Source organism: Clytia hemisphaerica, unplaced genomic scaffold, assembly GCF_902728285.1.
Source record: "Clytia hemisphaerica strain Z4C2 unplaced genomic scaffold, Clytia hemisphaerica genome assembly, whole genome shotgun sequence".
In the NCBI taxonomy this organism is placed as follows: Eukaryota; Metazoa; Cnidaria; class Hydrozoa; order Leptothecata; family Clytiidae; genus Clytia; species Clytia hemisphaerica.
In genome coordinates, this window is record NW_027103910.1 from 309,785 (window position 1) to 334,262 (window position 24,478).

General features: G+C 35.0%; 1 protein-coding gene across 1 annotated transcript; it reads right to left on the reverse strand.

Moving 5' to 3' along the window:
- Positions 1-341: 341 nt before the first annotated feature.
- LOC136809182 (PH domain-containing protein DDB_G0287875-like) lies at positions 342-12,186 on the reverse strand. Its single transcript, XM_067065701.1, has 5 exons — positions 11,953-12,186; positions 11,042-11,278; positions 9,070-9,627; positions 1,396-2,130; positions 342-692 (listed from the first exon to the last, which is right to left on the reverse strand). The coding sequence occupies exons 1-5, from the start codon at positions 12,134-12,136 to the stop codon at positions 646-648; spliced, it is 1,761 nt and encodes a 586-aa protein (XP_066921802.1). The 5' UTR covers positions 12,137-12,186; the 3' UTR covers positions 342-645.
- Positions 12,187-24,478: the final 12,292 nt, after the last annotated feature.

The following is a 24,478-nucleotide window of genomic DNA, read 5'->3' on the forward strand; positions in this document are numbered from 1 at the left end:
ATATTATGAAAAAAAACAGATAGAAAGATAGAAAAGGGTGAAGATTCAAAGAGGAAAAACATTGGGGCTTATTTTTCATTTTATGTTCTGAACACAAGATATTCGTAAAGCTGTACGAGGCCTTCTTGTCGAGGCTTGAAAAAAGGGGTGGAGCTATTATTAAGTTAGCTAAAAAAAAGCAACAAATCTTCCTCAATTTTCACGATGAAAAAACACATATTACGAGAGGTCTTTTTCAAAGATACGTTTCGCAGGGGTTTTTTTATGTTTTCTCTATCATAAAGGCTCCAAAGGGAGACATAACAAGTCTTTAACGAAGAATAAAATTAAGTTTTTACTCATAAAGATCTCCTCTAAATTATATTACTGTTAGGTTTTCTCTCTCTATTTTATGTTACAAATAGCGGAAAAACTTCATTTTCCATGTTTAGTTTCCTTGGATTTTTCCTCCGTTACTCACTGAGTTTATGATTTCCAGTTCAATAAATTATTGATTAGTGGCAGGTGGACTTGTTCGGTCGTGCGGCACCATTAATTGTCGTGTCATCTTCACATTAATCTTTTTGGTGAGTAGGCTCACAAGCTATAGTGTTATTCTTGATGAAAATACAAACACTCATTTTCCCCTTTGTTTTCCAGCATTTTTTATTCGATTTGATCTGCAGCTTCTTCGAAGGCACTGTCATTGATCACTAAAAGGAAATAGAAAATAAGAAGCATGTTTAATATCCAGAAATTCATTCAACTAAAATATATTGAGAATTCCGGTTATTATTTTAACGTTTAAAGTTCCGGCGAGAAAGTCGATTTTGGGCTATCTTTTTAATTTAATCGAATATTTCAATTTGTGAGGGGTTTATAGACTTCCAGGCTTTATTTTGAGCCTTATTGGACCATTTTTTAACTTTTGAATCCTCAGAGCCTAAGCCTTAAAACTCAGAAATAAAACTCTCCCCTTCCAACCCTAGTCAGTGCGCTTCCAAATCGACTGTGGTTTCAAAACTTTCCGGTGAATTTCCCTTTTTTCTCAAATATTATGACTTTGATTGCAGATAGGGCACTTTCAATAGGAATGATCAACCAAAATTCACCATGAAATTTACGGTGAGAATCGAAAGGCATTTAAAGGACTCTAAAGCACCAAACTCCTTAGGAAATCGCACACAGGAAAAGTTATATACGGTCGGAGTCCATTTTACACCTTGGAAAGTGAATGATTTTTCTACCATGGTGAACTTCTTGTATGTTCCAAGGTGTGAAATCCACTTTCACACCTAAGTGATCTGATCAATTTTCCTGAGACAAATATACCCAAAAATGGTGAAAATAAGAACATTTTTAGGCTTAAAACTCAAGCAGGCTTAAAAATCCGTGCAATGATATTCTTGCTCTCACCTTTTTCTTCTTTAGGAGTGTCCGAGATGTAATCATCGCTCATTTCACTTGTCGGACTGCACGGAGAGACACTTCCTTCGTATCCCACATCCACTGTTATATCTCCTTGCTCTGAGCTCGCAACACTACTGGAGAGCGAATCTGATCGTTTCCCCAGTTGAGCTTGTGCGTCATTATCGGATAACAATCGGTTTTTTGGACGGTTTTTGGGTTGGTTATCGGAATTTGAGTTTGAGCTTTCTAATTCTTTGTATTTGTTTAAAGCACCTTTACGATCGACTGACGCTAACTCTTCTTGATCAATAACGACGGATTTTTTAACGACGCCGTCCTGAATATCATCGTCATCACCGTATGTCGCTTTTTTACGCATTTCCATTAACTCTTTAGGATCGCGAACTTTTCTCGACGTTGGTCTATTAAAGGATTTCTGGTCATCTTTCTGTTGATCAAAGTTCTTAAACATGTTTCGAGCAGAATTGACAGCATTTGAGTCAACAGCCGGAGTATCGGAGGCAGCATTGTTACTTTTCTGCCACGTTGATTGGCCACCGAATCGTGCTTTAATGTTTTTGACGCCGTCAGAGCTACTGACAACTCGTTCTTTTTGTCCGGACTTTTGAATGACATCGCCGTTTTTATCGACAAGTTGGATTTCTTCTTCTCCGTCACTATCGACACGTGGTTGTTTTTCGTCACCTTCTGCGACGGATAAATAACGTCCTTTAACGTCACCTGTTGATGGAAAAGAAAAAAGTCCTTAATTTTAACCAACTCTAACCAAATCTGTTACCAGCTGGCACACAACGTTGTTTCAACGTTATTCTAACGTTCACAACGTCCATTTAACGTTAGATTAACGTTAAAACAACGTTGTGTGCCAGCTGGGTTCATTAAAGAACCTAAACTCAACCAGATTCCCAAAGGTTTACAACCAAAACGGACAAAAAACTCACAAAGAAAATTCATGAAAATTATAGTGAAATAAGATTTTTCGCTTGATATCCTCTGTCAAAAACAATAGACATGAAATCATCAGTCATGAAAAGACTTTTTTTGCCAAATGATTTTTCTTATAATTCCAAATAGAACATGATTTTTGGCAAATCCAGGGCCACAGAAAACATTCTTACCGAAAGATTGACATTCAGCCATTTTTAATTTTATTTCTTTATTTTCACAGCTTCAATAAAGAATTGATTGGTTTTATGTTATAAGTCTATGACAATTGTCGATTTGTAGATCTGTTATGGCAAATTCTCTGTGCTATTACGAGGAAAGTAATTCTTAAACCAGGCAGGTAGGGCAGCCTTTAATATTCCTTAATAACTAGTTTATACACCCCTGTGTCACGTCCCCGGTGGAACCTTTTTTTCAGTGGGGATAAAAAATTCCTATCGAAATCCCAATGGGGATAGAAATTCTATTGTTCCAAGTTAAAAAATCCAGTGGGAATGGCTTGGAGTGTAATTTTTAAACATTGGATCTCGAATGGGGATGAAATCAAAATCAAATTCCCAGAAGGGCTGAAATTCCAGGGTATTTTCCCACTGGGACAAAATTTTCCAGTTGGGCTGTGGTTCCAGCGGGTCTGTGACACAGGAGTGTGTTTATTAATGAGAATATCACGACAGACAGATTCTTTTCAAAATAGAGACAGATTCTTATCCCCAAATTCCAAGACAAGCACGAATTACTGACAGCCTGAGACAACGATCTTCATTTTGAGTACTTAGAGGTTTTAGATAATAATCTCTTCAGTATTTAGTGTTGACTACAAAGAAGAAAAAAGCTTTAAATCTGAAAAGGAAAAACTTGAGATCCATTTGAGGTGAGTATAATGAATGAATGAATGAATGAATGAATGAATGAATGGATGAGCTTTCAAATATTCCGAATCAAATGAATATGTAGAAAGGTTTATCCTGGTCAAGCCACATATTAGCTTGGAGTTAAAAATCTTAGATTGTCAAAATCAAGTAACACTTTTGAAACAAAAAACTGATTCATTTCATCGAAGAAAAACAAGGGCTCAAAGAAATTTTAATCAATTTCATCCTTAGAATTTAAAAATTGATTGATATATCAGTATGTAGAAAATCAATTTTTAGAAAATTTCAATCCCTTCAACTTCGTCGAACTACTGAAACAAAACGACAAGTATACCAAAAATATTCAAGTCACCTTCTCACACACATGTTTAAAATTCTAGGCCTAGACCCTCTACATTATTCGAAGATATACAAAAATATACAACCTATTAACTCATAATAGGTAAAATCCAAGTAGAATAGATGTCTCTCGCTCCTACACTACCCTATTTTTTTCTTCTTTCCACAATTCAGATAAAATTGTCTCTCCTTTTTTAATGAACAGTTTTTATCGTGGGGGGCGTACGAGGGTTGCCAACACCGAAATACCGACAGATTTTTCTTAAATCACCGCAATACCGACACAATTTCCCGAAAACACCGACACCGACGTCTTTTAGAGCAAGCTTAAGATTTTTCTATTCTTAGTACGAATGCTCAATCTCATGAGCGTAGTGGTGCACTAGTTCAGTTTTTCTTGGAGTAAACTATCGCCAATTCAAGGGTTTTAAATCTTTAAAGCTCAGTTTTTCAACGGCTATTGGACAAAAAAAGTATATAGGGAACGCTTTGAATGCTACTTTTTACTTGAGTGTTTATTTGTTGTGCAAAAAACGAGGGAATAAAGGGATATCTGAAATAGCCTATTTCATAGGATTCGTGTTTTCAGTACATGAATTTTTTCTTCGTCACTACAGTAATCAAATTTTTATTGTAAATCACTCTTTTGTGAATTGAAATCTGAATTTAACAAAAACATCGACAATAGAAAACAGTTCTTAAATTCCAGTCATTTAGGATGATTACAAAATTTAGTTTTTCTCAACGTTTTTATTGAAGGGGAATCTGCACAGATTTGTGCATTTTTCCCTTGTAAATTGAATAGAAAAGAGCATGTAGCAAATACACGAATCCTACGAAATAGGCTAATATATAAAGTAATGGAGAATTTTGTCTTCTCGTTCGGCTGAAAGAGCTCTTTTTGAACGTCATTAGAACTAAATCTACCTCAGCCAAAAGCACCGTCACAAAAGGGCGTCACAAAAGATCTCTTGTTAGGATGATGGAAGGAAGCTTGAATGCCTGTCACGTCGTGTCGTACAAAATATTATGAATCTACAGTAAATAAAATTCGTTAAAAAATTAAAAGGATTTCTAACTTCAAACTCAGGATTGCAGAGTTATTAAGTGAAATGCAGTGGAATTTGGAAGATTCTACAGTTATAAGTGACTAAGAGGCACAACAATGCTCGGAAAATTTTGGATACGAAGACTCTTGATTTCAGAATAGATGAAACTACACGTTTTTAACCCTTTCTCCAGTTTTCAGATTAGGCAAAGACGCCCTCGAGATTTTTTCTACTAGGACGGGCCGTGAAACTGTGTAAAATACATGTTAGTACACATTTTTTATAAGCAATCATAATGCCAAATCTCAAGGTCTCATATTAGCAGGTCTTTTTCGCTATCTCACAAAGTGAAAGCTTTTTAGATAATCTAGCTATGGCAAAAAATATCCCTTGATCCAATAAACATAAATAAATATGGTATAATATCAGGGGCGGTCGAACCAAACTTTTCAGAAATTGAGCGAGAATGCTAAGCAGCCCCAGGCCTGAGCCGAAAATTGGAGTTGCTTATAAAGAAAATGTGTAGCAAGTTTTGCATGCTTACCTGACCACAGAAGAGTACTGTAAGGTGTTTTATTCACGACATGGCATGATAACTTACGGATCAGATTGCAGAGAAGCCCTCCCAATCCCAAGCAATAGGTTTTCTAATCATTCACAGGCCGAAACCCCTGAAGCATTAGCATATTACTCATTAAAATGTCTTTTAAACACTTTAACCAAACTAAATTATACAAACCCTAATCAAATTGAAACATTCTCGAAAAGGGTCGCAAAACGATTGAAACAAAACCACCCGGGTAAAAGAAGGCACAAGCATGGTTTGCGCCGACAATAAAAATTCTACATTTCTGGAAATCTCATTTGGCTAAAAAGTTCTCTTTTTCACAAATTGGTCAAAGCTAGTCATTTTATGCCATTCAGAAATAGCTCGTTTGATTTAGGCTGAAACTAAATTGGTATTGACAGTCTGCAAAGGGAGCTCTGCAAGGGGTATTTTATGTTGAACAGGTTTGGCCCGAGGAGGCAAAATTTGAAATTTAAAGTACCCAAAATGCTGAGAAACGCATCTAAATTATGAGTTAAAGGATTATTCCGTTAAAATGAAAGAATTAATGATTGCTGGTTTTTGATGAGTGCTGCATTTGAGGTCACGAGAAAGCTTGCCACACGCTGCAAATGCTTTCTTTATCTGTTACTCACTGGGTAGAGTATTATGATATTTTTTCTTTCAAAAAGTGCACATTGCCGGTAAACAAGAGGTTAAGAAACGCCATTATTCACACAATTTTAAGAAAAAGAGGATGAGACAGGGTAGCTACTAGACGATGCTATCGTCCGTATAATATAATATTATGATATCATAGTTTGTATACTATAAAACGTAATATGTTTCGCGGCGGATAGAGTCTGTGTTTAGACAACAGCTACTCACGTAAAAAATTCCCGTCTTCACGTTTGTTCCTCTTAGATGAAACTCGTCTTAGACTATAGCATAGTCTAGGTAGCTACTAAAAATAGCTATAATACTTCAATTCTTGTAGAGATAAGATATTCAATAGCTGAAATGCAGAAATGAAGATTCAAAGACTTTTTTGAGATCCTTTGAAATATGCAGATTCACCGACAGTATTTATCGAATTACCGAAATACCGACCCAAAAAATTCATTTTACCGTCACCGCAAGGCATGTCCAACACCGAAATACCGACACTTTTCCCTTAAAACACCGAAACACCGACGCAAAAAAGGGTCAATACCGACACACCGACAAACCCGTACGCCCCCCCCTTTATCCTATCTCCTGTTCAAATCTCAAGGAAAAAAGACGTAGAGAAAGAAATAATAACATACGAGAAAAAGACGTTTAAACTACAGAAAACCAAATCAAACCAATATTGATGTAATAATTTATTATATTCTCTGTCGAAATAGGTCTTATCTTGGGTTTTTAACGCCTTTATCGGTTACGCGAGAGAAAGAAAAACAAATCCTGTACTATATAATCTTTCAACTCTTAGGACAAACCGTTTTTAATTATCCTCTCTTTGAGCTCCGTAAAATTCATATAACAAAAACAAGAAAGATTGATAAAAATTGTACTTTTTCTGCTCAGTCAGTTATATATCCTATTTATGAAATCTTTCCCTGTTCTTAACTTTTTGACTTTTAAGCCTAAAAATATTTTTAACATGTTCTTATTTTCACCATTTTTTGAGCATTTTTGTTCATTTTCCTAAGAAATTGGGTGTTTTCGAGTCCACAAAGCCTTAAAAAGTTCTTAACTTGTTCTTAACATTTTGGGCATCGAAGCCTTATGTTTTTTATAGAGTTGTTCTTAAATAAACTTGTGTTCTATTTATGAATCTTCCCCTGTTAGTTATCCATTACCCTTTTGTCAAACAATTCAAAATGACCGTATCGTAAAAAGGCCATTAAATTAAATAAAATCCAAGTTCTTCTTTTAAAATTTTCTCAACACCATAAAAATTATTCAAACTAACACCAAAACTTTTAAATCCTTTAGAATCATCTTCTTTGACCGAAGGAATTGATCTTTTTTTATTTTGAAAATCTTAATTCCACACAAAAAAGATACCAAAAGAGTTTATGATTTCATTAAAATGACACTACCCATCTTTGACCTGTTTCAACAAAATTGTTCATCAAATTATTATAATTATATAAGTTATTTTGCGAAACATTCTACTCACTCTCATCAAGGCCTTAAAAAAATGACACTACCCCCTTCTCAATTGTTGTAAAGACAATAGAACCAATTCAAATCTTTTGTTTACAAAACAAAGAAAACATTTCGATATTTTCTTTTATTTTCAATGATAACATCTTATTTTTTCAAAGCGAAAAAAATGAGTGAAAAGAAATTTGGATTATCACCAACTATTAAATCATCATTTTTTGTCCAAATTTTCCTTTTTTTATTTTCAATCTATGATTGTCAAAATAAACAAAAAACACAGATCGCTCCCCATGTCCAATCCATAAGGCCTTCCTAATAATTTATCCTCTTTTATATATTTTTCAGTAAATTCTGAGATTGATACTCTTTTAATAACTCGATAATCAATGAATCACTTATTTTACGCTTTTCCAGATTTCCACAGATTCACATAATTTCATGAATGAAATTTCCGAATTTATTAAAAAGACAAAAAATGGCCCCTTTTTATGAAGAGGGAAAAAAACTCCCATTAATATACAAATATGAATAAAACTCGCCATTTATTACAACAGTCGGTGAGTAATTTTATGAACGCGATACTTTTTGTAAACTTGCGAAAAACTACTCAACCCGGAGGTGCAAGGAAGTTACGAAAATCCTCTTGTCAATAAAACCCTTGCAATTCTAAAACATTCCTTATATAGAGTTTAATGTAAAGATAGATACAGTTTTTACGAGCGCTTGAATTAGTCGTAACCAGGGAGTCGGAATGGTTATAAAAGCTTAATATATTCCACTTATAACCATCTATCAGCTCGTTGAGCATTCTTAAGACACCCCCGTGTCACAGAAAATACCCTGGAATTTTAGCCCCGCTGGGAAATTGACTTTGATTTTATCCCCACTCGAGGTTCAATATTTACATATTGAAATCCAAATGCATCCGGGACTTTTAAACCTTGGAACAATAGAATTTCTATCCCCATTGGGATTAAAATTGGAATTTCTATCCCCACTGTGGAAAAAAGTTCTACCGGGGTTGTGAGACAGGGGTGTCTTAATCAAACTGAAGAGACATAAGAAATCATATTTTTCTTCGTAGCTGATATGTTAAGCCTCGGTTTAGACGTCACTGTTCAGAAGCTACTTGTTTACATTGCAGAAGCTCCAAATGTTTGTGTTTTGGCTTAAGTCAAGAAATCTTTGATCAAACACTCAAGTGATTAACAGTATTGGACAGTTTATTTTGTTTTCCGATTATCTTAAAAAATTTTCTGAATGTTTATCTTACCAGCGCAACTTTTTCTGGTTTGCTTTTTGATCCTTTGGTTAAATTTTGGAAAGGCGTATATCGATTAAGAGCCTAGTAACAGTATTTGAATCCGTGGAAGATTCTCAGCTCTGGTGTTATTTTTATGTTAATATTTGTTCCAAGTACATATACACCCCTGTCTCACAACCCCGGTGGAACTTTTTTCCTTATTGGGGATAAAAATTCCTATCGAAATTCAAATGGGGATATAAAATCTATTGTTCCAAGGTTAAAAAATCCAGTGGCGATGGTTTTGGATTGCAGTTTTCAAATATTGATTTTTAGATTGAGATGAAACAAAAATCAATTTTTCAGTGGGGCTGAAATTCCCGGGTATTTTCCTACCGGGCACGAATTTTTTTGCCAAATTTACCAGTGGGTCTAGGATCCCAGCAGGTCTGTAACACAGGGGTGTTTGTATTTCTCAGGAAAGTGAATGAAAAGGAGATAGAATCTTACCAAGTTCGCGACTGCATTTCAATTCTTGATTTTGTCTTCTTTCCATTCGTTCTTTCTCCTGTTCTTGTTCTTCAAGAATCAAACGCTCCTGGTACGCCCGTCTGATCTCTTCTAGTTCGCGCGCTTTAGCCTCGCGGGCGAGTTCAACTTTCGTTTTATCGTCGGTTGAAACTGTACGTTCGTAACTGCGTCGTCGGGTGCGAGTTTCTTCGTTACTGTTGATGTCGGGTAGTGGTTTAGCTTCGTGTGACGACATGTCTTTTTCGTATTGTTGAAACAAGTGTTGCGTTCGGGATGCAATACGATTACCGACGATCGCAGTCGGCGCTTCGATTTGTTTGAGTTCGTAGATTGATGATTTACGAGTGCTTCGTGATCGTGGTTTTCCTAAATCGTCGGTGGAGGATGTCGAAGATGTTGACGAAAGTCGTCGTCGTTTTTCTTCTTCTGTCGGTGATGTGACGGCGATTGTTTGTGCACGTTGCATCGGATAACGGTGTGGTGATCGGGGTGTTGTCGGTGTTGTAGGCGATGTTTCTCCTGTTTGTAATTGGTCCTCTGAAAGAAAAAAAACAATGAAAAATAGTTTTAATTTTATGTATTTTGCGTGTTTTATACAATTCCAGAGCAAATTTTTCCAAATTAATGGCATTCCATCAAGTCAATTCAGCTCAAATTCAAAGATTACCTGGTCCCTGATACCTCAAACAATTTGAAGAAAGAATTTGAATATCCAGAGAAGAAAAACCGAAAAAACTTCGCGTGCAAGTTGCTTAAATGACTTCTTTAAAAATTCTTTATTTTTGAAATCAGTATCTATTACTTTTATTACCGGAAAGGTCTGTATCAGTTTTTTTTAAACTGTTTCCACAAGATAACAATCAAACTGAAAATTATATTTTTAAAAAGTCATAACAATGGTTTTTTTTTCTATTTCGAAATTTTAAATCTCAAATGCAGTAGCTGATATTTTATTACCCATATTTTTTTTGTTTAAAACAAAAAAGAAATATTTTGGTTATTAAGATTTTAAATTTTATTTTGATCTTAAAGTCTCAAAATGAAAAAGAAAAACCATCCAATTTCATGTTTGAAAAATCTTCAATTCTCAATGCAAATTCTTGCAGAATCAATCTTAAAAGTTTTGATGATAAGGTCTTTAGCAAAACTTAATTATACCCGTTTTCATCATAATATGTCTATCAAAATTGTAAATGAGATACACGTTTTTTTATAAGGATATACTTTATGAGAATATTTATGATGAAATTGGTCAAAAAATGAAGAATATGGTAAGAATACCATCATCATGAAATTTGGCAACTGAACTTACAAATGCCAACAATGCTAAGCTCTGGTTTAGTCGGCCCACTTTTAGCCCTGCCTATTCTAATTGCTAAAACAAAGACAGCCCACTTTCGATCCACTTTATGCCAACTCTAGCAATTAGAATAGGCAGGGCTAAAAGTGGGCCGACTAAACCAGAGCTAAGAGGTTCAACAAAATTGCCAATTTTGTGTTATTACTCTTAGGTTCCAAATAAACGCCCCCCCCCCCCGCTTGTTAAATTTTCGAAAATTTTCCAACCCCCCGGACCTTAGGACCCCCCCCCGTTTATTAATCTCTGAGAATATTTTCAGCTGTCAAAGTGAAGGCCCCTTATTTTGCTCTAAATAGCCTGATTATAGCCTATTTTTACCTTATTTTTGGGTTTCAAAAGTACAATTTCCAACCCCCCGGCAATTGGGCTCCCCCGTTTATTAAAATCTAGAAAATTTTCCAACCCCCCCCCCCCCCGTTTATCTGGAACCTAAGAGTACATGTTAGATTTTGGCTGGGATTGGATCCTAACTTAAGAATACCGTAAGAATATTTCAGGATGATTTCCCCCAAAAAGTTACGAATATTCCTAACGAATTGAAAAACACCAACTTTATAAAAAAAAGCGTGCATTAATTCTCGATTTCCCTACCTAAAAGGCGTTCCATTGACGATTTCCTTGGCACATTTCCCGTCCTGGATAGACCTGCATCTTGTATAAATTCATCACTTTTCAAGTTCTGTGGGCGCTCTGGCGTCGTTTTAACGCCGATAACATGGTCCTCGTCAACGGCCCCATTGCTATGGTTACCATTTATGTGTTTGGGAGATGGTGGACTGGGTTCCTCTACTGTGTTTTCGTTTGATTCGCTTGTGTTTAATGATTCTTCTAAAAATGAATCATAAATATTTGAATTTTACTGTACTTTTAAAACGTTTAAAACGTTTTATAACGTTTTATATTGTTGTCAAAATAGTTGTATGTTTTTGGCCACTTTTTCATTGTATTTCTCACACTTACGTGAGGTATGTGTATCGATCTGGTGCGAGGAGGTAAAGCAGAGCAAAACACTTAACTGTAGAATAATAACCTATAGCATTGACTTATTGTTAATTTAATAAAGCACAAGGCTAAGTTAAGTCTATATCAAGCTTGCTTATTTTACCGTATATTTTAAAGTCTCTATAATAAAGAGTTGACAAAATATCTTTGTTTCAAACTCAGAGTTTCATGGTGCACAGGCACCAATCTTCAGTGAAATGAAATGAGATAACGTTAGAAAATAAAATACAATATGTTGTCTTCAAAAAATATTTATGACGTCACATTTGAACGTCATCAGGTGGTTCAAAGATATCAAGCTGAAATTTTCGTCTGTGTCTACATTTGGCAATAATTTCTGATCTCTTATTCAGTAAGTTCTTGCCAGGATAGTTCGCGATCTCGAATTTCTCGGCAAGACACAAATTGCATCGTTTGGTATCTGGAGTAAATGCTTTGGATTTGCGGATGGTTCGCCAGGATACGGTTGGTTCGCCGTATATTTTAAAGTCTCCACTTACCTAACAATTTTTCGACGCTTGATTTTTTGCCGCTTTTACCACTTCGTTGCAAGCCAGCAGCTTCTATAAAATCATCATCTTTGAGCTTGACGTACGTCGTTGTATCTTCTTGTGTCGGAGATGCCGTAATTGAAGTGTCGGCAACTTTTAGGAGAGACTCTGATTCTGGCGACATTTTGTACATATATTTTTTTTTTCGTAGTAAATGTTTTTAGTTTGTTTATTTCTTGTTCTAAGGTGAAAGAATTATTATAAGTTTCAGATCTTGGAAAATACAGCGTGTCCAGGGTACAAGTGAAATGCACAAACCGAACTTATGGGATCTGGAATATATGGAGAGAAGTCTAACCGATATCAATTTTCGTGGAAAATGGAAATGAAGAAATTAGGCCGACCATGAAACTGGCAATATGAAGAGATTTTTCTTTACTCAAATCATGGTCCATTTTTATTCGACCACACTGCATATGCCCTATCAGCAACTCTGTTTTAGTTATTTCCGTTCCGAAAACAAGACAGACAACAATTTTCCAAAACACAACCAAACAACCAGTCAGCCATAAGGAATCTTTACACAACAGTGCATCTAAATCCGAAACTTAGAACATGTCATTATAATCATAAATGACTTTTCCAGATCCAAGAAATGGAACTAAAGTTGACACACACACGTTTTCTCTCTATTACACTAATGTCACTTGATGTAATAAAAAATTGATCTAAAAAAGTCAATTTCATCATCTGCAAAGATAGTTTTGGAATGTCAGGGTCAATGGAAAAAGATAAAATCAGATCTCGTTACAAAACAAAGACTCTGATTGGCTAAAAACCCAAAATCCTTTTTTATTCAAATAGAGGACAGTTTGGTTGAAGAGACATTTTACTTTTTAAAGATACAATCTTGAGGTATTTATTAGAAAAAAATGTAATACTATTTTTTTTATAAGAATACACTTTATAAGAATATTCATGATGAAAATGGCCAAAAAATTAAGAATATGCTAAGAATATCACCATCGTGGAATTTTGAGATGTATGTACTAAATGTGAAATCTACCTAGTCTGAATTAGGATCCTAACCTAAGAATGCTGTAAGAATACTTTAGGATGATTTACCCAAAGAAGTTAAGAATATCCACGATGAAATGGATTTACACCATCCTTATAAAAAAAAGCGTGTACAATTTTTTTGTTTTTGTCACGTGGGTCTATGAACTTTTATAGGAACGTAAGTCAAGGCCCAAAGTCTCCTTTAACTTTGAGACTTGAGATCTCTTTTCCAAGCTTCCCGAAGTGCACTGTAAGGGTCGAAATGAGCAACAAAGTTGAGAAAAAAGTACACCGCAAGGGTTTGGGAAATCTGATCATATTTTGCTTAAAAATGATCAAAACTTTCAAGAAAATGCACCGTTAGGGTCGAATTTTCGCCCAAATTTAATCAGATTTGGGTAAATCATCTCTGCACTGTTAGGGTCCAATTCAAAGACCTAATTTTTGGCCGCACGTACGGTCGTTCTTGAATCGAGTGCCCCCCCCCCGGGAACTAAGACAGCATTTTCAAATAAAAGAAAGAACAACTTTCTCCTCTAAAAGAATATCTTCTAAAGCTATTTCTCTATAAAAAACTTCGATTTAGAATTCGATTCCAACTATATAATGGTTAAGGTAAAGTTACATAATGCAAGATATTTTGATGATCACCATTTTTTTCGTGTTGAACGTCAATCTATCATCATGTTCTTGTCAAGATAACCTCTCTTGAACAGATCCAATTTCCATGTTATGTGTGTAGGAATTTCATTTTATATTCAAGTTATGTCTTTCAGTTTGATAGAAAGCAGCCCCTTGAAGAGATTTGAAAAACAGAAACAACTTCCTATGTTACATATGTGTAGAAATTCTCTATCTTAATTCCGATATGTCGTTTAAAACCCTTGGTTTGATAGAAAACGTTCTGATGGGGCTTGAAATTGAATTTTTTTGCCCTAAAATATAAACCTAAAATTCAAATGTCATATAATGGCAACATTTCATTGAATCAAGCATTTTTTATTGAAGCAAAGGTCCCTTGCCCTTTTCTCTCTCATCATTATTCCCAAACATTTTCTTGATCAAAATTTGGTGACAACACTGGTTGACCAAAGAGAATCGATCCTCAATAGACCTTTTTATAAATTACGTCACAAACATCACTTGCCTCGTATTCAAACAATTGCTATAGTGATTATGTCCTTTAAAACATTAAATGATTTTTAGTGAATATATAGCAGTTTTAATAAAATCCGCTGGGAGTAAATCACCATGACAATAATTTCAAAACGAGGCATATTCTTCGCACGTAAATAATCATCACCTCGTAAAACTTGGTAACCCCGGCCGGGTCATGGTATTCTTACATGAAAGTATCTACTCGAATAGACTCCACAACACGAACCATCTTTTTGGTCCATTGATAAAGTTAAAGAAGTTCCCTCTATCACCAGTCCCCACCATAATTCTAATGATCCCTGATTTCACCCATTGACTTAACTATCCTATCCACACAATCTCAATCTAAGAATTTCACATCCAGGCAAAAATAAATCTGTCAAAACAATCATAATTACTTTTAATAACAAATACAATTGCGTAGAATACGCAACGCACTGAATTTTCATAATTTTTGGCATTGTTAAGGAAATGGATGTTTTTATAAATTTAAACCGACTTATGTAAACTTCCTGTTGTATAAAAACAACAATGTCACAAAATTTCACAAAATAACGCCGTTTGTTAAGCTAAGTACCGATGGTAACCAGATAATGTCGTAAGTCTGGAAAATAGTAGAGTTTTGGGCGATTTTAAGATTTGGAATTTTACACCCCTGCGTCGCAGACCCGCTGGGACCCCAGCCCCACTAGGAAATTTGGCCGAAATTTCGTACCCGGTGGGAAAATACCCTGAAATTTTAGCCCCACTGGGATATTGATTTTGATTTCATCCCCATTAGAAATTCAAAGTTTAAAAATTGCACTTCAAAACTATCCCCACTGGATTTTTTAACCTTGGAACAACAGAATTTCTATCCCCATTGTGATTTCGATAGGAGTTTTATCCCCCACTGAGGAAAAAAGTTCCACTGGAACTGGAAGAGCCCATTTCGACATTTGGATTTGTTTAGTAGACTCGCCCCCTTAATCGTGCAATCTAAGTAGGAAATGTTAATGATGTCGTCTTGTTTGAACGACTTAACATAAATTTCCTGTTTGTTGGAAGATAAGCAGATTGACTTCATAAACAAAAAGATTATCGCTATTGTATACGACAAATCTACAGTGTGTCTGTAAAAACGGAACAGAACCCAGTTGACACACAATGTTGTTTCAAAGTTCATTTAACGTTATATGAACGTTGTGAACGTTAGGTGAACGCTGTTACAACGTTGTGTATCAGCTGGGAAACCACTAAAAATATAACGGACGAACAGTTCTTACACCATTTCTAGGCTCTGTGTAACGTTCTTTGAACGTACATCTAACATATATAAAGACGTTGTTTGACAGTTTGACTACCAGACCATCTAGTCGCCATGAAAATAAAGTTTGATCTTAAAAAATCAAAACAAGGTCTTTAATCTAGATTGATTATGTCAGCAACATTTTACTTACTTTAAAAACCGAAAGAATTCAATCTATTTCAAAACATTGGGACGGTTAAAATGAGAGATATACAGTCAGACAGATTAAAGCGCGCGTGTTTATTTTTTCAACTCTACGTATGTTTGAAAAAGGTACAAAACCAAAAAAACAAACTATGTATTAGATAGACGTTTGAAAGGTATTCAAAAAATCTAGACATGATGACGTAGACGTAATACTTTATTGATAAGTAAGTTACACGTTTTTTAATGTAAGAACATAAAGCTTCGTTGGCTAAAATATTAATAACAAGTTAAGGACATTTGAAGGCTTTGCAGACTCTAAAACACCCTATTTCTTAGGAAAATGGACAAAAATACTCTCAAAATGGTGAAAATAAGAACATGTTAAGAACATTTTTTAGGCTACAAATTTTTGATGTTCTTTTAAAAAAAGAGTTAGGCAGTTAGGTTGCTCGGCGGTGCCGGAGGCGGCGAACCGAAACTCCTCTTTTGAAACCTACCCAAGTGTTTAAGAGGTCTCTGCTTTTCCTCCCATGATTGCGTCAAAAAACTATATCGATAACCATATATTTATCACAATTCCAAAAAGAGGTCACAATAAAACATTAAAATAAAATATTACACAATATGGAAAATATCGTGTATTTGTTATGAGCACCCCCCCCAGCGGCCCTTCAATTCACGCAATTACGCAAATTTTTCCCCAAATTCACGCATTCACGCACTGTTTTTTCGCAATTCACGCAATTTTTTGTTCACGCATTCGCGCAAACCGCTAGGGGGGCCTGTTATCACATTTTTACCATATGTAGGCTAAAAAACATTTGCCAAAAACACTTTTGTCGGAAAGTCTGTACCCACTCCGTAGAAAAAAGACAAAGCACACCCTTGTCTATTCATAATGACTAGCGCATTGTTCTAAGGTCCTCAGACCATATTCAGACGTTACAGTTCCGTTCCGTTCCAAAACGAAACAGTTCCGAAACAAGTGTGGACGTCAAAATTCGAAACGTCAAAAAAGAAGACGTTACAAGGCAAAACAGATCGAAACGATTTCGCTCCACTTTTTTTATCGGAACGGAACTGCTCCGTTTTCTTGCTCCGAAACGTTCTGAAACCAATATGAATACATTCGATCCGTAACGAAAATCACACCAGAGCGAAACGGAACAGTAACGTATGAACATATTCTCAGTTTGAAGTTTCAAAAGTTTATGGATACTCCTGGATAGGTTACATCTAAAGAATTGTGGCGAACCTCCTATCTTGATTCGTCTAAGAATGTTAGAATTTGTTGGAATTTTAATTGAATTAGAAAGTTACACTTTAAGATTGTCATTCCATCGCTATTTGGAGACTTTAAAATGCATTTTTTTGTATAAGAGCTAAGCTAATAAGAAAAAAAGTTTTTAATGACAAAATATTTCAAAAAATTGATTGAAGTTGGAGATACGGTAGAAATACGGTATTATGTAACAATTATGTAATAATCACGCTTTGAAAGTTTGTAAAACCCTAGTAAGCCCTGGTAACACCCCCGGGGGGAGGGGGGTACTCCAGGTAACAGACCAATCGTACGTGCGTTCCTTCAGGGTCCCTTTTCGAAGCTTCACAAAGTACACTGTAAGGGTCGAAATGATAAAAATAAGAAACATTACACTCTAAGTAAGGGTGTAAAATTCGGAAAATCTGACCATATTTTGCCTAAAAATGGTTAATAATTTTCAAGAAAATGCACCGTAAGAGTCGACTTTTCGCTAAAATTTACTCACATATCGCTAAACTTTCTCTGCACTGCAAGGGTCCGATTTCAAAGGTCTAATTTTGGGCAGCACGTACGGTCATTTTTGAATCGAGTGCAATTTTCTCACATTTCCCAAAAATGTGTATGTTAAAGAGTTCAACATCCAAAATTTTTGAAGCCTTCGGATGTTCTTAACTTTTTGATTCTTAAGCCTAAAAATGTCCTTGACATGCTCTTATTCTGACTATTTTGTGAATATTTTGACCATTTTCCTAAGAAGTAGGGTGTTTTTGAGTCCTCAAAGCCTTAACTTATTCTTAACATTTTGGCCAGCGAAGCCTTATGCTCTTATATAGTTTGTTCTTATAACAATAAATGTGTATCCAAACTATTTGAAACTTTTTCTGAAATAGCTTGCAGTTCCACTCCACTTCGCTTGTACACGTTTTTTACCTTGGTTACCCATACACGTCTTTTTTTTATAAGAACAAACTATATAAGAACATAAGGCTTCGATGGCCTAAATGTTAAGGATTAACGCTTCGCAGGATTCTAATATACCCGATTTCTTAGTAAAATGGTAAAAAAATACTCACAAAATGGTGAAAATAAGAACACATTAAGAACATTTTTAAGCTTAAAACTAAAACAGTTAAGAACAATGGAGAGCTTCAAAGATTTTGGACGTGCAGCCGAATTACTCTTTAGATAATTTCAATATAATTTCAATAATTAGCCTCAAACACGCTAAACAATTATATTTAAATAATGTTTTGATGGAAGTTTTGTATTGTATAATTGCAAAACTGTCTAATAAATTTTCTAAAAAATTATTCACAAGAAACAGCTCTCGAATACTTTGGATGAAATCCCAGGACTCAATATCTTATCTCCATTTACTGCAAAGATTCTAAATCAGAAGACACCTACATGAACGTAGTTTCAATATTTCTGTGATTTAAAAATGATAAGGTCATGATGGTATTCTTTCGTAAAACCAGAACGTATTAGTCACGCTAGCCAGTGGTTTTCGATAACAAATTATTGCGATGGGACAAATGATAAATATAAGGAAGTCGCTAAAAACCACATTGGAAATAAAACACAGTTTTCTTCAAAATACACGTTTTATTTTATAAGAACAAACTATATAAGAACATAAGGCTTCGCTGGCCAAAATATTAAGAGCAAGTTATGAACATTTCAAGGCTTCATGGGCTCAAAAACACCCGATTTTTTATGACAATGGTAAAAAATATTCACAAAATGGTCAAATATTTACAAAATAAGAACATGCTAAGAACATTAAAACTCAAAAAGTTAAGAATATCCGAAGGCTTCGAAAATTTAGGATGTTCTTATAAAAAGAAAAGCCCTTTGTAGATTTCCTCATATGTATCTTTCCAACGATGAAGTGTTTTGGATAGTTAGACTGTAATAACTACACAATAAAAGGGAAGGGGCTAATCTTTATTGCGGCTGAGTTTCTAAAAGACATCATTTGCAATATGTGGTCAAGACGTTTTGAAACCTTTTAAACGTCAACATGTTCCTGTATCTATTGCAAAGTGTATTTCGAGATTATACTTAATAAATATAATACCAAGATCTGTGTTCAACCTTTGACCATGGATACATATTGTGTTGAAATCGAATTTACTCCTTAAACCACCCCTTAGGTCAGAATTCTTGATCAAGTTTAGTTAGTTTCTGGGCATTCGTATTCGTATCTCCTTTGGTTTCTTGCCCATGTTGGTTTGGACTTTTAAATAGCTAGTGTACTTTCAACAATAAACGTTACAAAATTGTTTCGTAAACAGTTTCCTTCACACATTACATTCAAAATTGAAAACCGTTTTCAAAAAGTGCGATGAAATCCGGGAATCGACGAATGATGAACCATAATTGATGAACCCTTTTTTATCATTCTTCATGGATGTTAATTGCAAATGCTCAACAAAACGTTGACATTCAAAAATTAAAAAGGTCAGAGCTTTTGAATCTGGATGATCATACCCTTGAACCCCGCACCCGGGCATTGAAACAAAGAGAAATAGCAGAAGGCTTGAGAGAAATCTTCAAAATTTTGCAATCAAGAGAAATTAATACGCCTCTAGATTTCTGCCGCGTCTAGTGCTGCCTTTGTATTTCCATGACACATTTTCAAAAATCTCGCGTTAGATGATATTTTCAATCTAGCCTTTGCAAGAAAAACACAATAGTCGAACAACTTATCTAGCAAATAAGATGTTCCAAATCCTACATCGGAGATTTGCTCCTATTAACAGACATCATTATGGCATCTAAAACATGTCATCAAATTTCTTCGCCAATGCTAGACTTGAGTCTACTTTTGGCTGAACTTTGCTATTTTATAGTTTTTGATGACGCTGAGTCCAGTGAAGTAGACCAGGAGCATTTGCATTTGATAAAATGTAACGCCATTTGGAAAGAAAAACACTGGCCACTTAATCGCGCCATCCAGTCTATAAAAATAGCTTTAAGTGGACCCCGGGCTACACAAATGCCAGAGCAGCCATTGAAATCAAGATCCACACTCACCACTTTCAATATTCAACATTCAAATAAATAAAGAAATAGTAAAAAAATCAATTTCTTTAAAAGAAAGAGAGAAATAAACAGGCGATGATTGATTGACTTCGAATCCCCCGATGACCTCAACTATTTAAAAAATGATAATACCTTTTATAAGATCACTCTAAATATAATCTACCGTATTGATATGATCGAAGAAATTGATGATATTTTGTCAATACGTATTATATTTCATGTTATGCAAAAATATTAAAGATTTTAACTTTCTATTTAGATCGCTATCGTGAAGTTGTTTAAGTTGTAGATATTTGCGACAGGTTTAGCCATATTAGCCTCCAATGGAACTATTTTATTACGCATACTTTACTTTATCCAACAATATTTGAAGTTCCTTTTTTCTGCACATACCAAAAGTTACAAAACTAGCCATAGGTATGGTATATCTGAAACTAAGTATGGCGCGCTAAATTATTTCTTCCAAGAAGCAGATTTATCCCACTATGGCTTCCACCCAACATTCTTTCAACGTCCACTGTTGAGTATAAACCTTAACACCATATGTGTATGTGAGTTTAATATCTTACCAACACAAGAAACTAATATCATACCATTGATCATACTTGACGACTTACAACAAACTGTTTTTCTAACAGTTGCTAACATTCCCCAACATCAAACCCCTTTCATGAAAATAAAGCAATTTCAAGAGTCTTGTTATTTTTAGATCAAAATAGCAAGAATTCCGTTGAAAAAGATCAGGTTTCACTCTATCCAATTATGAGCTCAAATAGTAACAAGATGTCTTCTAAGATTTAAAAGGTACAAAATAATCTTCGCAGTGTTAAGGTGCGATCTTCCCAGTTGTTAGTAACACCTAGTTACACGGCTTAGAGGCTCTATAATTTTATAAGAATCTAATCTTTGGCTAAAATACACAGGAAAAATCTAAAATCGTCACCTCAACTTGTAAACTCACGGTGAAGTTGTGGAATCGATTTCAATTTTCATCACCGTGTATTGTTGAAAGATTGCACCATTTCAGCTTGAGTGTATTTCCCAAAAGTCGGGCCACACCCAAGGAAGGTGTGGTCCAAATATGAAATAACGGACTATTGGTTGGTGAGGTACGGTCGATAGACCGCCCGGCTAAGTTGCCTTACTTCCCAAAGATATGGCGATTTGCTTATATCATTATGGTAATGGAAGATAGAAGAATCAGAAACAACAAAATCCCCACCTCAAAAATGAAAACAAAATTTTAAACTTTAAAGGCGCTCATTACCCGGGGGTAATAGGGTTGGCGGATGAGGGGTATGTGCGGACAGGACCTCCGAAAACCGACCCTTAGTCACAAATTATAAGAACAATAGAGGCTCAATTCAAAATATACTGCTTCTTACAAAAAGAAAAGAGCAGCAGCAGACGTTATAAGCAGACAAGCAAATGATTTGAAAGTCTGTCCATTTTTCTATATAACAGGAAACAATCGAGACGAAATCGTTTTAGAGACAACGCTCCGATATCTGACCCGTCTTAACACTTCTATGTACACCAATGTAGTTTTGTATTAAAACATATAAAAACTAAACATAGATACTTATAGTAAAAAAAGAACACCATTAGTTTTTATCATAGAAATAAAGCTTTTCTATCTAACCAACGGAATCGTTTCTAACTCAAAGAGGTTAAAAAGTTGATACCAAAAGGTGAATTCGGAAAAAGTGAAATTTGTTCTTCATGTTAAATTCATTTGATTGATAGATTAAAATTATGATATTATTGCTGGGCTACCTTGCTCTCGAAATGCAATATAAACACTTTTGAGTTTGTTCTGCGTAAGGAGCCACCGCTACCCATCTAATTCAATTTTGTTTGCCTGGAAAAAACAACACTCAACCTACAAACTGTACACAATCAATCAGCCCCATCTCAAATTCGTTCATCAAAAGATATCACAAAAAAAGTTAGACCCTCAAAATTAATCCTCCTCGCACCAGAGATCAGTTAATGAAATTTATCCATCATCGAAATCTCTTTATAAACCAATCAAATCCAATACAAGAGAGAGGGTTTTATATTTCGATGAGAACATTTTCATCCATCTATCCACATTTTTTTAAGTCGGGTTTACTTATGAATGGAGTAAAATATTTTATAACAGAGAGATTTTCATCTGAGAGGATTTGTAAAGAGATAGGAGTTAGAGCTTTTCATTTTACAGTGACCTTAACCTCAACATCAATCATTATTTTTCACTTTCTCGACCGAGCTGTCAACAAAAAATGAATTTTAATTTACAGCATCACGTTTTATGAAACCTCCCAATGGCCACTGATCATGCGAGACCTTTAACACCCCTGTGTCATAGACCTGGTGGAGTAATTGATTTAATAAAAATTGAAAAATTAATCCCTTTATCCCTATAGAGTACGCTCAAGACTGTATTTACACGTGCCTATCCGACAATTATATTCGTTCTCTCAAAGCTCCCAGGCTAACTAAATGGGTAAACTACAATGAAATAGAAACCCAAAGGGCTAAAAGTGAATCTCCTAAGTAGGATTTGAAGCCATTAATTCCTTCCTAAATTGTGCGGCTTTGCGCGGTCCCTGTAGGTTTCACACAATGCCCGAATGAAAGTAAAATTACCGCCAGATTTTTAAAACTGTACCACTGGAAAACAAAGACATTCGTCATCAAAATTACGCCACACATTTTAGAGGCTTAACTTTTTCTTGTCTGAGAAAGGATAACATTCACATCTAGCCCTTTGAGCTTCTAATTCATTGGTAAACTACACTTCTTTTTGCAGATTTTATGATTCCCTTTAAAGTTTAAGATTATATTTGTTTATAGATACAATACCTAGATAAGCATTTTTGCTGTGACATCAAAACGAAAATATTATATAAACTTCTAGGTCAAAAGTAGTAGTGTACCATTTGACCACAGGCTGACTATTGGAGTTATGTTGAAGTTATATAAAAGATTACAATCTAATCTTAAGTGAAGATAGTACAGAAAGAAATAGAATAGAGAAAATAGTTTTATGAAATCTAAAAAATATTCGAAAATCGCGGTCGCTTAGTCATGCTCATCTTATGTCTGAGAATGTCTGCGTCTCAAATATTCTGAAGGAGACAAGTTTGCAAACAACTTTAAGCTAAATGATTCTTTTCCTGTGTATGGATTTGAATCGCACTACAATACCGGCCATGATATTTGAGAAAAAAGGGAAATTCCCACGAAATCTTATAGCCACAATCGTTTTGGAAGCGCTCTAACTTAGGTTGGAAGGGTAGAGTTTTAACTATGAGTTCTAACATGAGACTTAAGACTTACGCCCTAAGGATCTGAGGATCCAAAATTCCAAGAATGGTCTAATAGGGCTTAGAATATGGCCTGGAAGTCTATTGGAAAGTCAAATTGAAATATTTGATTAAATCTAACAAATAGCACAAAAGCCACATTTTTCGCCCGAACTTTAAAATGAGTTTAGGAGGGATGATTAGATAATTAAATGACACGCGCCTGACCGCGTAACTACGGTCGAAAAGGTGTATATCAATCATACTCAACAAAAATTCTACCTATTCTAAAATTTATCTTCACTGACCTTGCACATGACATTACTTGACCTGGTAGGTCCGAACTCAATTCCTTCTTGGTGACAGTAAGCGCAAATATCGAAAAATTGTTAATTTCACCACATTTCGTGAAAATCTTCGACACTTCCCACAATCTCTTGACCGATATCAATCTTAATGTCAAGAAGCTCTCTACATCTGACAACAATATCTAATTTCCTTTAATGAGTAATTAAAAAGTTCGAAGAAAGAGCCCCCGTAGTGAGGTCTATTACATCGCTCTGAATTTACAATGTCCTTCTATTTTCTCAAAGAAAGTGACGTAATTTGTATTTCAAAATCTCTTATCAAGCCATTTTTAATGACGAACCTTATGCACGGGTCATTACTTTACGGATTAATGAGGATTTTTACTACTGTAATTAGGATTATCTTATTTAATTGATGATGGCTGATAATTACACCTACTACAGGCTTATGTTTACAGATGATAACAAAGACTTCATTACTGTCTACTAAGGCTCATTCTACGATCCAATGTCGTTACTGTACAGAAATTCAAAAACTTCAAAATGAGTGATTCTGAAATGTGCAGAATAAAGCTTGTGTTTTAAAAGTCTCTTTTATACCGTCGTTTTTTATAATTTAACACTAAGATTTTTGTCACTTTTGCGGAATCTTTCCGCTATCTTTCAGGGCCGGCGAAACCGGGGGGGCTAGGGGGGCTATAGCCCCCCCCACTTTTTTGCAAAAAAAAAAAAAAAAAAAAGAGTGAGAGAGAGAAAGAGAGGGTGAGAGAAAAAAGATTTGGCTACGTTCAACAATGAGGCCATAAAACGGTTTAACAATCTTTCTTTGCTCCATATCCATAAAAATCTAACGGATAAACTTTATTTAGATGAAGTTTGTGTCGACTCGAGAGCGTCGTTTTAGTTACTTTTTTAATTTCTTAGATTTTTTTTCCAATAACTTCATAAAAATTAAATTTAGATCACTTCC